Source organism: Fusarium subglutinans (assembly GCF_013396075.1).
Source record: "Fusarium subglutinans strain NRRL 66333 chromosome Unknown NRRL66333_c0000019, whole genome shotgun sequence".
Lineage (NCBI taxonomy): Eukaryota > Fungi > Ascomycota > Sordariomycetes > Hypocreales > Nectriaceae > Fusarium > Fusarium subglutinans.
The window spans coordinates 353613-366598 of NW_023502082.1; the positions used below are offsets into that span (position 1 = coordinate 353613).

The 12986-nt window shown below is 49.0% G+C and overlaps 3 protein-coding genes across 3 annotated transcripts; all 3 read right to left on the reverse strand.

Moving 5' to 3' along the window:
• Positions 1-675: 675 nt before the first annotated feature.
• Positions 676-2091, reverse strand: FSUBG_2303 (uncharacterized protein; the record flags this gene model as incomplete). Its single annotated transcript, XM_036680062.1, has 1 exon — positions 676-2091. The coding sequence occupies one exon, from the start codon at positions 2089-2091 to the stop codon at positions 676-678; it is 1416 nt and encodes a 471-aa protein (XP_036542223.1).
• Positions 2092-2897: 806 nt separating this feature from the next.
• Positions 2898-8690, reverse strand: FSUBG_2304 (ATPase-like ATP-binding domain protein; the record flags this gene model as incomplete). The annotated part of the gene is made up of 10 exons (XM_036680063.1): positions 2898-2923; positions 3052-3083; positions 3132-3310; positions 3360-3662; positions 3721-4732; positions 4829-5440; positions 5505-5828; positions 5881-7547; positions 7597-8464; positions 8521-8690. 10 exons carry the CDS (start codon positions 8688-8690, stop codon positions 2898-2900), a joined length of 5193 nt encoding a protein of 1730 aa, XP_036542224.1.
• Positions 8691-9937: 1247 nt separating this feature from the next.
• On the reverse strand, positions 9938-12802 carry FSUBG_2305 (PNG1 with de-n-glycosylation function (n-glycanase); the record flags this gene model as incomplete). Its single annotated transcript, XM_036680064.1, has 1 exon — positions 9938-12802. One exon carries the CDS (start codon positions 12800-12802, stop codon positions 9938-9940), a length of 2865 nt encoding a protein of 954 aa, XP_036542225.1.
• Between the last annotated feature and the right edge of the window lie 184 nt (positions 12803-12986).

Genomic DNA, 12986 nt, shown 5'->3' on the forward strand with positions numbered 1-12986 from the left:
CGGTAGAGGTGTGAGTTAGGTCAGGGGTTAGGTCTGGGGAAGATGTTGGTTTATATGGTGGCAGGTTCAGCCCTCATGGAGTATCTCATGAGAATTGAGAACCCTTGTGGTTATTTTGGAGCTTATCTTGTGTATAGCTTCTGTAATTTGTGGTGTTGAGGACGTACCCTGATGGACATTGCATCATGAGGACATCAAGGTCCCTCGTGTAAGTCAGGGTCCACTAGCTCATCATGACAACCCCAGACTCTAATAAGATTCAACACCTACTCATGATGATTCATGTGGACGCCAATAACGAAGCCATGTTGAGGGGTTCACGAAGTTAATGTCAGAAGAATGCTCACGCGACTTGGCGCCATGGCAGACTTGGCATCAAATGTCAATGAGGGGAACTGGATACTCACAATTTACACTGAGTTCTAAAAAGGTTTGATCACGAGTATGTCTATTGTTTCTATGTACTCATCAATCTATCGTTTCACATCGCTTATGCCTACCTAGGTATGCTCAACCTCATCCTATCTCACCATAAATGTGAAGGCATCTCACCCGCCAAGTCCACAACCAAGCCGATTCGCAATCTATGCCATAAGCCAAGCTCACCCCGACACCACATATCTTACACCTATATCATACAAATCCCCTTCTCCCCCTCTCATCCTAACTCACCTCCTAATGATTCCACTCCGAATCAAGCGCATGCCCCAAAGGTCCACTCGCCGCATAATCCGTCGTCACAAACGCCCTATCCACAACCCCCAACCCCTCCGCACAATACTGCAACGTCTCCGCGATGTCGTGCGATCTATTCAACGGCGTCTTCTCATCCAGCAACACGTCGAACTCAACCCAGACGCCATCTCCCGCATGATACGCCGTGACGTTCTTGAAACCAGCTACTACTGGCGCGAAGCGATAGGCCAGGTAGATTAGCTTCTTGAGCGTGTGGTCGTCTGCTGCTTCGCCTGAGAGCCGGACAACGTTCTCGAAACATGTGTGTCCCCAGTCGTAGATGATGAAGAGAGATAGGAGTCCTGCGCCGACGGGGTCGAGCCACCAGACATTTGCGCGGTATCCGATCAGTGGAAAGAGAAGAGAGAGCGTGTTGAAGATAACATCCGTTTTGCAGTCCTGCACAAGGGCTTGGACCTGACTTGTCTTGATAGGTCGACATCCCAGCCCAATAGCTCCCTTGAGAATAATCGTCGCTAGCAGAGATGCAATAGCAGCCCAGCTCAGAATCTCGGCCTCGGAGTGCTTCAGCAATCTCGAGAACGACTCCTGCAGAATCTGCAGAAACGAAATGACCATGATGATCGAAAACACAAGAATACCTAGTGGCTCCAAACGTCTTCGTCCAACTGGAAAGCGTCGCTGCATCGCTTGCAACCGCCACAGAACAAGCCTACTCGTCGACCACACGATGAGCGTACACAGTAAGTCCAGCGCTGAATCTACAAGCGACGCAACGAGCGATAGCGACCCCGTCGTGAACACAGCAAAGGTCTTTCCCGCTAGAAGCAAGATATTGGCTATCACGTTAATATTTATAGCCAAATTCGCCTTTCTCGCAGCTTTTCTTCTTTTCTCCTTCTCCTCCTCAGGTAATAACTCTCCAATCCTGCCCTCCACACGCTGAATCCCTCCACACCTCTCCTGGTCCCCATCATGGTCCGGATCAGGATTCATGCTCTCCAGCACATCATCCGCTATCGCCATCACCACAGCGTCGACCTCGAGCCAATCATTAAGTCGCTCGTTCTGCTGCTCGTAGAAAGCACGGAGTTTTTTATTCTTCATCGCTTTGAGCTCCTCTTCTGATTTTCTGTATTTCTCGAGCCCTTGACGATCGATGCCGTGGAGGAGTGCGCGCTTGATCTCACCGCGACGAGCATCCTCGAGAGCTGTGCGCGCTGCATCTTGGAATTGCATTATTCGGGGCTTGGGACGGGATTTCTTGTTGGGGTCGTAGTATGAGTATCGGCCTGTTTCGAGATCGCGAGGGTGTTCATCGTGGTTTGCTTCTTCGCCGACGTGACGGCCTCGATGGCGAGCGCCTTCATTATTCCACTGACGTTTTCCCACCATTTTGAAGACCACTGAAAGAAACTAAAGGCATGAAAAGATGATACAAAGGTATAGAAGGTGTTGGTGAGACAGGAGCTGCTTTTTGTTTATTCCCGGGCTGAGAGCTATACCCTTGTCCAACGTGTAACACGACATGACGTAGGTGACGTAAAAATCCGGGGTTTCAGGAGACACGCGAACGGGGACAGGTTCAGAAACGAGAGAGATCCACTGAATCGGAGAAATAACAAGGAAATAGTTGCGTTTCTTTTTCTATTTTTATGTTTCCTCAACTTGTTTTTGTTTGCGACAGTTTTTTATTGTGGAAATCGTTACTTTCAACGCGTATCCTTCTGTGCCGTTTGTCCCGATGTCTAGGTATCTCGTCGTCATGGGCAAGCCTGTTACGCCATGATAATTAGGTTTGATCTCGATTTACGGATATACGGCCTTTTTTAATCAGACAGAAGACGGATGAACTCCGTTTATATGCGCCTCAGCTGAATGTCACGTCGACATCATAAAACTTCTTCAGGTCTTCAGCTCTTGATATAACTGAAAGAGAGGATTTCGGTTATACAGCTCTTTTCTTGACTTGTCGCGATGGGCGGCTGCCTGCGGTGCAGTATCTGCTTTCCCCAAGACGTTCTGATCTTAACACCGGAATCTATTATGGCTCTACGGCGCTGTCATCTGCAATAGCTAATGGGCACTGCAAAGTCGGAGAACTTCTCATCGCTGCTACTAGTGCCCAAGAACAATTACATGTAGGCCGCAGTCTATTGTGGTGGGTAACCCGTGCTGGTAAACCCCAGATGTCCAACTAACTAAGCACCCGTGCTTCGAATGCGTGCTTGATGATAACATAGCAGGCTATGGCAATGCCTTGGGTGTCTGTCTTCAGTTGATCCCAAATGGACCACATTTACCCAATCAACTGAATGCTGGAGGTTGCTGACCTAGTTCTATCGTTCCTCATACCTGAAGCCCCTCTCATTTCCCCCTTCTGCCGTCTGTTATTGCCACAAGTGTATAATCATCCATCGTTAAGCTTGACCTACCCCATGTTTGGTCCTGGGGTAATAGACCACGCCTGTCCTTTGAACAGCAGACCCCCATCTTGCCTGAGTTTCTCTGGGTCAGTATACACACACAGGCCAATCCCGTCGCTATTGAGCTGGAACACGCGGAAGACTATGTAAATCTCCGAATGGTCTTCGGTGTGGTGAACTTGTTGCATCTGTATAAAGTCAGCCCGTGATCAGAACAATTGTCCTCCAAACGCTTACCAGCTGGTATTGCTTTCCGCTCATGTAGAATGCGGTACTACATGGCCCAGTCGTAGTCTTGACTTCTATGTAATATTTAGGCCGCGCTCCAAGCCACTCATCATGGTCGAGATAGCCACAACCGATCAGCGTATTTGTCAAGTGTCCTTCAGCATCGACATAGACTAGGTCGGCGGTTTCCCTACCTCTCCAAGCCTGTAGATCCGTGTAGTCTGGGTGAATAGTCACATACGATCTGATCGTACTTTGCCAATTCGAACGGTTCCAATTTGGCAAGTCAAGACATGACAGAAGCTCGAATACCTATACGAATATGTCAGTTAACCTCGAAAGCCTACGATGTACTCGTGAGGTTGCTCACATATAACTCGCCTGCAGCGCCAACCTTCTTGTCGCGCTCTAGCTGATTGGTTGACCGAAATTGGCCCATGACCTCCAGCCCATCAAAACTCTGGTAAGCGTCCATATCACCTCCAGGTAGAGCGTTCCGCATATGGGTCATATCAAATGACCCTCTGGATGGGAATGCCGCATTCCGGGCTTTTTCGATGACCCTGTCCAGGATTGAGCGATATCTAGCGTCTTCGGAAGACTGCTGTTCAGAAGGCGAGGTCATCACCGAAATTGGGTTTGAAGGAGCATGGTCGGTTGTGTGGTGTAATGGCTGTGGTGAGCTAGGAGACAAGTCTGACTGAGAAGAGCGATGTACCCTTCCTGAATGAGACTGATATGACATATGGCTTCGCTGGGAGATGGTCTCCTCGACGAGTGTTTCCTGAAGGTTTCCCTCTGGCGAAGTTCCAGAGGATCCAGTATAAGGTGGCGTGGCAGCATTTATAGAAGAACGATCGGGTGTTAGTTGTTCTGGAGAGGTATCATCGGTTTCGAGGCGACTGTCTGATAGTCGTTGTTCTTGGCTTTCTTCCTCTTGATCTTCCAACTGGTGCTCTTCTGCCTCGTCACTGTTGTCTTCTTCATCCTCGTTATCAAACGGCACTGTTAAGATTCCCTGGTCGTCGAGGACATCATCAAGGACGAATCTTTCACTTGCAAAGACTGCAGTCAAGATTTTAACTATGTCCGTTTCGACTGGTACATCGCCGGGGCTCTTCTGCGAGCGCATTAGCCATGCCGCGAATTTCCTAGGAAGGACTGAACCGAAGCAGAACTCTTGGGCTCTGCGCTCTTTTGGGACATAAATCGTGAGGTTTCCTGTCGAATCTTCGATATGCTCGTTGGCGGTTGCTACTGGAATCTCGAACGACTGTTGGTTTTGGAAGATTCTTAACACAGATGATATTTTCTCAACCTCCACGACTCTCATTGTGCGAAGCTGCTCATAGAGACCGAGCGGGTTGTCCTCAAATCGAGGGCTATTGAAAGTAGAAGCGACACTACGGGATAAGCCGTTATTAGTATCTCGAGACAAATAAATAATAGAAAGAAATGCACCCCCTTTCAGTACGTACCGAGCAATATGGTAAGCTTTGCGTTTGAGATCTCGGTTAGGCGTAGAAATCGGACGCTCTGAGTCACTGCAGATGAAAGTACTTTCTTCCACAGAGTTAGACAAGTAGCGATCTTGGAGTCTCAGCCATTCGATCAATGGTCTAAGGCGACGGACTTCATCCATCTCAAAGTCCAAAAGAGCAACCTTGTCACGAAACATCATCTTCAACTTGTCTCGATCTCCAATAGCAAAGTCAACGCTCACAGAGCTCAAAACGACAGTGCCAGTTGGGTATCTAACCGGAAAGACTTTGGCTTGTCTGATCGGCTTTGGATCGAGTCGTGTCGTTTCCGTTTGTAGAAGACCATTGAGGGACAGAACGGCCACTTTGGTCTCTTCCGTATTTTTCCCTGATGATTGTCGCAGTTCATCGTAGACCATCTGCAAGGTGAGCAGCTTCACACCTAGTTTGCCAACAAAGAAGTTCTCATAAGCCTCCCAACATCCATCTAGGACGGCTTTACCGCGGATAACTGTTTCACTAGACCACAGACAATCTGAGGTCTTATACCAACCGGACTCACCATGTCGCGTTTCACAATAGATGAGGGGGGACGCCTCAAATGCAGCTCTGTTCTCATATTAGCCTCATGTAGGAAACGATCCTTCCCATCTGAAACTAGCTGTTAACGTACTTTAAACTCGGCAAAGGTATTTTTGCCCTGTGTAAGTAATCATAGATTGTCCGCATGCGAGGTATTTCCTTGCAACCCTTCTCCCGGAGTTTGGTCAGCTCGGTTACCAGGTTAGCCAACGACGCATCCGGAATTTGAAGTGTTCCCTTGAATAGGCTCTCGATGTTCCTAAATTTCTCATTATCCACCCTTTCCATGTAGGAAGACCTGAGAGAGTGAAACATGACCATATCTGGTGGTGCGGTCCATAAACAGAGCCGAGATGTCGTCCACATAGGATTATTCTGATTAGGGTCGAGGACACCTCCTTTGTCAAAGAATTGCCTAATAACAGATCAATTATAAGTTTGCATCTGCGAATAAAAGTGATACTCACGTAATCTTGAGTCTCGTGTCTGGTCCATCACTAGTAACCGCAAGCCTGGCGTATATGGCAATGTACAAGTCGAACACCTTTTGTGTTTGACTATCGGAAGGCCGTTCGGGGCATGAGAGCTGAATATACTGAAGTATTTGGAGTAGGAAATCCATGCTGTCGTCTTTGCTGACTGAGAAGTAGTCACTCAGAAAATGCCATTTTGATCCAACGGTTATGTCTGATTCCTCGAGTTTGAGAAAGGGAAATTGCTTAGGATGTTCCATGTAACGGTCGACAGAGTGTCTCAAATATTTCAGTGGAAGCCAGGCTTGCTTCAGCATAAGTGAATAGTCAACGTTGCAGAGTTTCTGAGCAGGCAGATCCTCAATCTTTGATCGGAGAGCGCGATTTGTCACCAAACTTGATTTCTCGTGTAACCAGAGATGCTCAAATAGCCCCAAGAATTTCTCTGGGCGGTGCTCAAAGACATACAAAAAGATATCCGATAAACCGCGTTTATCTCGTGATATGAGTCTCAACCGTTTACGTACACCGATCAAGTCGCAGAGCCACGTCTCCCAGCTTGGGTGGAATAGGTTTGGCTTGTCTGGGGCGCTTTCCATATGTTTCGAGTGTAAGAAAATCACGGATAAGTCTGGCAAGGCGCCTTCGTTGGCTAAAAGGCTTGCAGGACTGTACGCATGCTCCGTTCCAGGGAGATATATATCCGTCTCATGCGGGTTGTCTCGCTTCCAAGCACTAGTGCCGACATGAACTTTCGTGTATTCTTTCAGTCCGTGTTTCCCGATCTGGTGCGTCAGATAAAGGAAGCTCAAATACTCATTTATGACTTCAAACGACATGGACTTCTTCGTTTGGAACGATCTGAGGATCGATGCTCTCACGTCTTCGTATGTGGCCTGACAGACTCCTAGGTGTTGGAATAAGGTGCTTCTATCCGAGTTACTAGATGCGTGAACAGTGATAACGTTGAGGTCTAAGGAGTTGGGGATGTCGATATCTCCCGTCTTTGGAAAATACACTGGTCCAGATGTAGTCGATGTCCACGTTCCGGATCTCAGAGGGAGCAAAGGCAACGACTTCAGTCTCTGTTGTATAGATAGAGAATTCTTGAGATGTTCGGAAAGCAGGCGTGCTACAGCTGAGTGCCATTCATCGGTCGTGTTTTCTCCGTGAAACCTGGAGTTGGGACTGCGGACGTCGGTTTCCAGTAAGTTGAGAAATGTTTGGATGTTGAGTACTTCTAGTCCGTAGCCTTTAAGAATGTCCTTTGCCATTTGGGAATAACTGGGCGAAAGATAAAGATCTTTAGTCGGGTCGTCAAACAAAGGATGCCCTTCCGCATCCTGGGCATCGCCGGCGAGAATGACAACATCCCCTACCAGGCGCAAGTCGATTCGATTGCGGGATTTCAGAACTGGTGTTTTCTTCATCAAGCTTTGTATCTCGTGATTAAGGCCTGACCAGAATGCATCGGAACTGGTATCTGAGGAGGACGGGAGGAACATAGGCCAGCTGTAGCAGAGTGTAGGATGCTGGCAGAACTGCAGAATTGCCTGAAAGAACGCAGACGCAATCCAACCGCGAAGTTCGAGATTTCTCCGCGATGTGGTAATGATATCTTGTCGATTGGCGTTCGTATCAAAATCAGAGTGAATTAAAAACTTGAGCAGAGTCAGTTATGTTTTGCATGCGATGATAGACGAAGCCAACCTTGTAATCGGATCTTCTGAGAGGTAAAAACGCGAACAGGTCTTGGTTCTTCTGAGTGATAAGTGGTTCAGAGTTGTCGGTCATCGGGAAAGCCAGAACGACTTCGGCTTTAGAGAAATCATTCTTAGCCTCCTTGGTATCAGGAAGCTCGCGATTGTCGCTCCGGGCCAAGTTGGTCGCGATTTGTCTCGTGATGTGATAAATTTGACTTTGAGTAGTCTCATCTCCACGAACACCAGATGTAGTCTCCAGAGACACGCGATAATCGTCGATCTTATGCTTGCGGAAGTACTTTGATCGTATCAGCTCACCGTTCTCATTGTAGAATTCCAAGCTGATCTGCTCTAGCTTGCGTAGGAAGAGCAAACAGGTTTCCTGTAGGTCATCAAATTGCACAGAGATAATTCTCTTCAGATGTTGAAGTTCATCCGGGTCTCCTTGGTCATGGATGTATAGTGTCGTGCGGGTTAGAGGGCTGGGGATGGCCTCAACTGGACTCACCCAGATAGGTCTAATCATGCCTAAACCTGGGTCTGTCCTTTTATGCCGAAACTCAAATGAGAAATTCCCAGACTGAATATGAACTCTAGATGCGGCGATAAAGACGGATTTGAAACCAATGCCTTTGGCGCCGATATATCCGTGGGAAGCTGACTTGGTGCTTCGTCCAACAGCGCAAATAGCTTGTAAATGTGGCTCTTTAAAACCATCTTCGTTGCACTCGACGATGATCTTATTTGGATATATCTTAAAAGAAACGAAAGGCAGCGCTTCTGCTTCACGAGCCTTTTCAAAGATATTATCCTCTGCGTTCTGAAGAAGTTCAAAGACAAACCGCGCACCACTGCTATAGATCTGTTTTGCCAGTCTAGCGGATGGTTTCAGTAGGTGTAATGTGATCAGAAACTTGGTCTAGACACTTACACCTTGACGGAGTGCGATAACTCATTTTCCATCGCCAGCCAAGTTTCATCAAGCTCCTGACGATATTCGGCGTTAAATTGTTCGATATCGTCCATCATTTTTTCGTTCCGAAGCCCATACTTCTTAGCCAGACGTCGCACAATTTGCTCCGCCTCCTGGACGGTAGCCATGGTTGGCAAGTAAGACTTATTGCTTTCGTTTTTTGTATGGGGCGGGTCGATAGCTACCTACGCAATGACTGTGTAGTAGTAGATGAGGTATTTGAGAATCATTTAGGAAAGAGGGGGCAGAAAGGACCCAGAAGTCTTTAAAGAAAAGCCAGTGTTCTGTCGTGAGAAAGCCGGCTGAGGCATCTCTTGACTCTCTCGTCTAGTGCGACGGCTGTTATGCATGTTGGTCACAACATCCTAGCTTGCTAATTTCAGCTCACACTTTAGGTGTGTTTCCCCTGATGCAGGGCCGCGGCACATCGTGGTCGACTCGCGAATATGGACTCAGCAACTTGGACGGTACGTATGCTAGGTAGGCCTGTTTATCAATCAGATGAGGGCAGCACAACCTACTCTCAAAACGTCATTGTTTTTTCTGTATGTTTCTCCAGCCAACGTTCCTGGTTGAGCCTATGTTGAGAGAACCAGAATAGGAAATGTGGTGCCCACCATGACTTCTTTTGGCCCTAGCTCCCGCCGTGCTAAAATGGCAGTAGGGATTGGCCGTAGAACGAGGGACCTCATCCTTGCATGTTGTGGGAGTCCTGAAACCGTGGAACCAACACATGGACAAGAGGGTCGTTATCGTCATATGTAGCTGACCCTCGTGCTTTTATTAATGCGCTCTGATGGTTGTAGTACAAGTATGGCCAGATGTGACTTGGACATCGCATGCCACCGTGAAGGCGGGCTAGGCGGGGAATACACAAACGACCCTTCACGGGTGTGGCTTCCGCCAAAATTCGCTGGCGATCCACCGATTTAGGGGTCGCTTTCTATTTCCTCGCTAGCGTGTTTTATGGATAATCTTGCGCCATGAGGGGTGGCAATCCCTGGCATCTGCCTTGTTCCATTTATGTATCCTTAGCTTACCTTATTAGGCAGTAATGGATTAGATTATCCCTGCCTGCGTGTCTCTTGAGCTTGGTCATCTTAATGTTGCTTGTGAGATCTTAGGTTCAGCGCATAAGTTTAGGGTCAAGAAACTTGGGGTATAAATAAATCATTCTTGGTAATCTATCTATCAATTTCAAGATTCTATGAACTCTCCAGAGGCTAGAGGCTATTAAATGCTAGATTTCGATAGCATGACTAACCAATACACTTATGCTAGCAAATCAGAGTGAAGCGCTTTATGGTATGCCACAAAGACTCAGCACGTATGGCCAAAGCAATTGGGTATAGACCGTACTTGAGCATTCGTCGACCTAAGGGATAACCAAAGGTCCCTCTTCCACTCTTCCACTCCTCTGCTTAGGACTGTGCTTCGCCGTTTGTCCCGGCAACTTGAGCGATTGTGACGAATCCTCATCATTAGCCAATCCCGTGGCCATGAAGTCGTTGGTAACACTTGAAACAACATAGGCGTTGAGTTCCCGCTGTTCGCATCTGTCCTCCTCTTCCAGTCGGACTTTCTCCTCCTTACTCATGTCTTGGCGGCGGAGGGTTTTTATTTCATTCATGACGTACAGCAGGACGGCTTCTGGACAACGGTCTCGCTCTGCCGCATGCTCCAGCTTGCGGACATATCGTCGCGTTACATCTGTAGCGCCTTCAGTAGAGAAGGCTATAACATACGACATTTTCTTGCCCCAGGCTAAGTACGAAACGTCAGTGCTGTGCCTTGAGAGGGCGGGTAATGACTTGCCTTCGCTGTATAGTCGTGGATTATCAAAACCTTCCTCGCATGGGTCAACGTGAACCCATCTCTTCCTGTGTTCCGAGTACACCTCGGTCCAAACGTGGTCTTCGCTGTTCCATACCCACCGTGCCCTGGCGCCCATGGCCCGGCAAAGCATCGTAAAGCAGTTCACCCACTCACCAACTCGCCCTCTTCTGGTCTGGAGTAGTTTCCAAACGTCTGAATATCGGGGGAATCGCTCGTATGCTCGGCAGTCTTCCTTTTGGCATTGATAGAGCTCGACACGAAAAGCCCCGCAAGCTGACTCCTCGGAGCTTGGCACAGTGTTCCCTCTAGAAGTCGTTTGGGAGGAACATGTCGGACATGGTGGATTGTTCACCCAAGTGAAGAACGAGCGTTTGAACCATTGCAACATTGCTCGGATGATACAGTCGCTATACCCCCACTCCGGCTGCCGTCCATCGCCACATGATTCTGCTTGGGCCTGGAATATCATGCTCTCTTCTTCAGCTTCCTTGTAGAGTCTCTCTAGCGGGATGTTGGTCAGAGCCTCGTAAAGTAATCCTGGGTTTTCGTACTTCATCGGGGTCAAGGAGAGGGACATCAGAAGTTCACGGAACTTTCTGGACTTCTGGTCGTTTACATTCGGAGGCTGAGGAAACAGTGGTGTCCGCAATAGTCTCCGGTTTTGGGGCGGCAGCAGCAATGCTTTTCCATTGTCAGTTGCAGTGCAGTGCCGAACCAACTCTTCCTCTCTGGGCGGACTGTAGGGCGGGGTTGATTCATCCTCAGTAGACGAAACCGCTTGTTCAATAGTACCTTGGCGACAGCCAGTCCGTGATAGCTTTAGTTCATCTAATAGCTTGATCCGCCACTGGTTCTTAAATCGACTTCCCAATTCCCGGATCCAGTCTTGGTCGTGCCCCGATGGCGATGTAGAAGAGGATGCCGTGACGGACTTTGTGTCCTGCAGAAGCGTAGCAAAATCTAGCTTTCTATCAAATTTGTAAAGCGATGCGGCTCCAGTGAGGGGCAGATGAGGGGAATGCTTTACTCGCGCTTCTATGTCTTCGAATACGCGTGAAAAAGGTATCACAATTGCAGCACCCGAATCCGGGGACCCAGCCACAATGTGTCCATATAAGTTCCCAGACTCGGCATCAATGATCCAGGAGCCACAGTCCCCAGCCTCTAACCGCGAGTCCAAGAGGACGTTATATACCTCCTGGTACAGACTGCTGTTGGGGAGTCGGGCGTACAGGGGAGTGCCTGACATGACTCCTGTAAGTGTTCCTCTCGAGGTGCAGCTCAGGATCTTGACATCCTTGGGGCCGTCTGTGACGACGCTTTGGATCTCAGCCTCGCCCTTTGCGGGAAAGGAGGAAAGGGGGATTTTGTTCGGCAAGCAGTGAAGGGGCCTCGTCACCTCGATCAGGGCGTAGTCAAGACCAGACGGTGGTTCGTGGAGGGAGGACAGATAGACGTGGCCCAGATGCTGTGGAGGCAGGGAAGTGCTCAGTGAAGGTCCTTTTTCGTGAAACCGACTGCACTTCGACTCCTCCTGTGTTACTTGCATATCTTGTATGATCGGCGAGAATAGCGACTGGAGCATCTTGCTCTCAGTCGAACTTGCGTACGGCGGGCTCATGGCGGCGTCGCTGGCTTGTGCCAGCCACGTTTTCTCATAATCCGTTGATGCCACTCCGTCCACTTCGCTCACCTCATCATCATCGTCGTCGTCAATCTCAAATTCGTCATCGCCGACTCCGCCCTCAGCGTAGCTCGCGTCCGTGTCAGGGCTGAGCACATGACCTGCTGTGGTGTAGTAGAACTTATCCAACAGCTGGATGATGCCACCGACAGTGGCTTGTTTGTAACAAGTTCCATCGCCTATGCTTGCTTCAACGAACAACGGCATCCCGCACGGGTTGTTCTCAAGAGACGCGAGAACAGGCCTCTGATCAGATGACAACCTCGTGCCATCGTCTGCCAACTGAACGAGCTGATTGAAGTCTGGCGGTCGAGGCATATGTGCCGTCTTAACACCGGGAAACTCATCAAGAATGCCGCTGTCTTTAATTGCATTCCTCACCTGTTTTCGATGCGCAACGACTTCGCAGCAAAACAGGATAGCTGGGCTGGCACTGCTTTCCGACTTACCAAACATATAGATAGACCATGTAACCCAGCTCGATACTGGTTCGACCGACCTCTCGAGGTAGGCTTTAATCTTTGGAGCCAGCGCCGCGAATGCGTCTCTCGCCGGGCCTTTGGCCACCCAGCATATCTCCCTGCCGACCTTTCCTATGCAGCGGCCGATAGATAGCTCGGGTTCAGGCCATGCGAGAGGCCTCGTAGCTGACCTGCCACTAAGTATGGCGATGCCGTTCTCCCAGGATCGCAGCGGGGATGTCACGATTTCCAACGGCATGGTTAAACTTTTTTATGGTATCTCTCTCAATTCATGAGAAATATGGTTTCTCAAGTCATGAAAGACGTGGCTCTCGACACTGATGAAGGGGATTTAGCCGCAGTCATTGGGCGCTGTGTGCAGACGCTCGTCGCGCTGATGAGGCGGAGCATCCGCTAATGACAGACGCAGTCTCATGCACCCG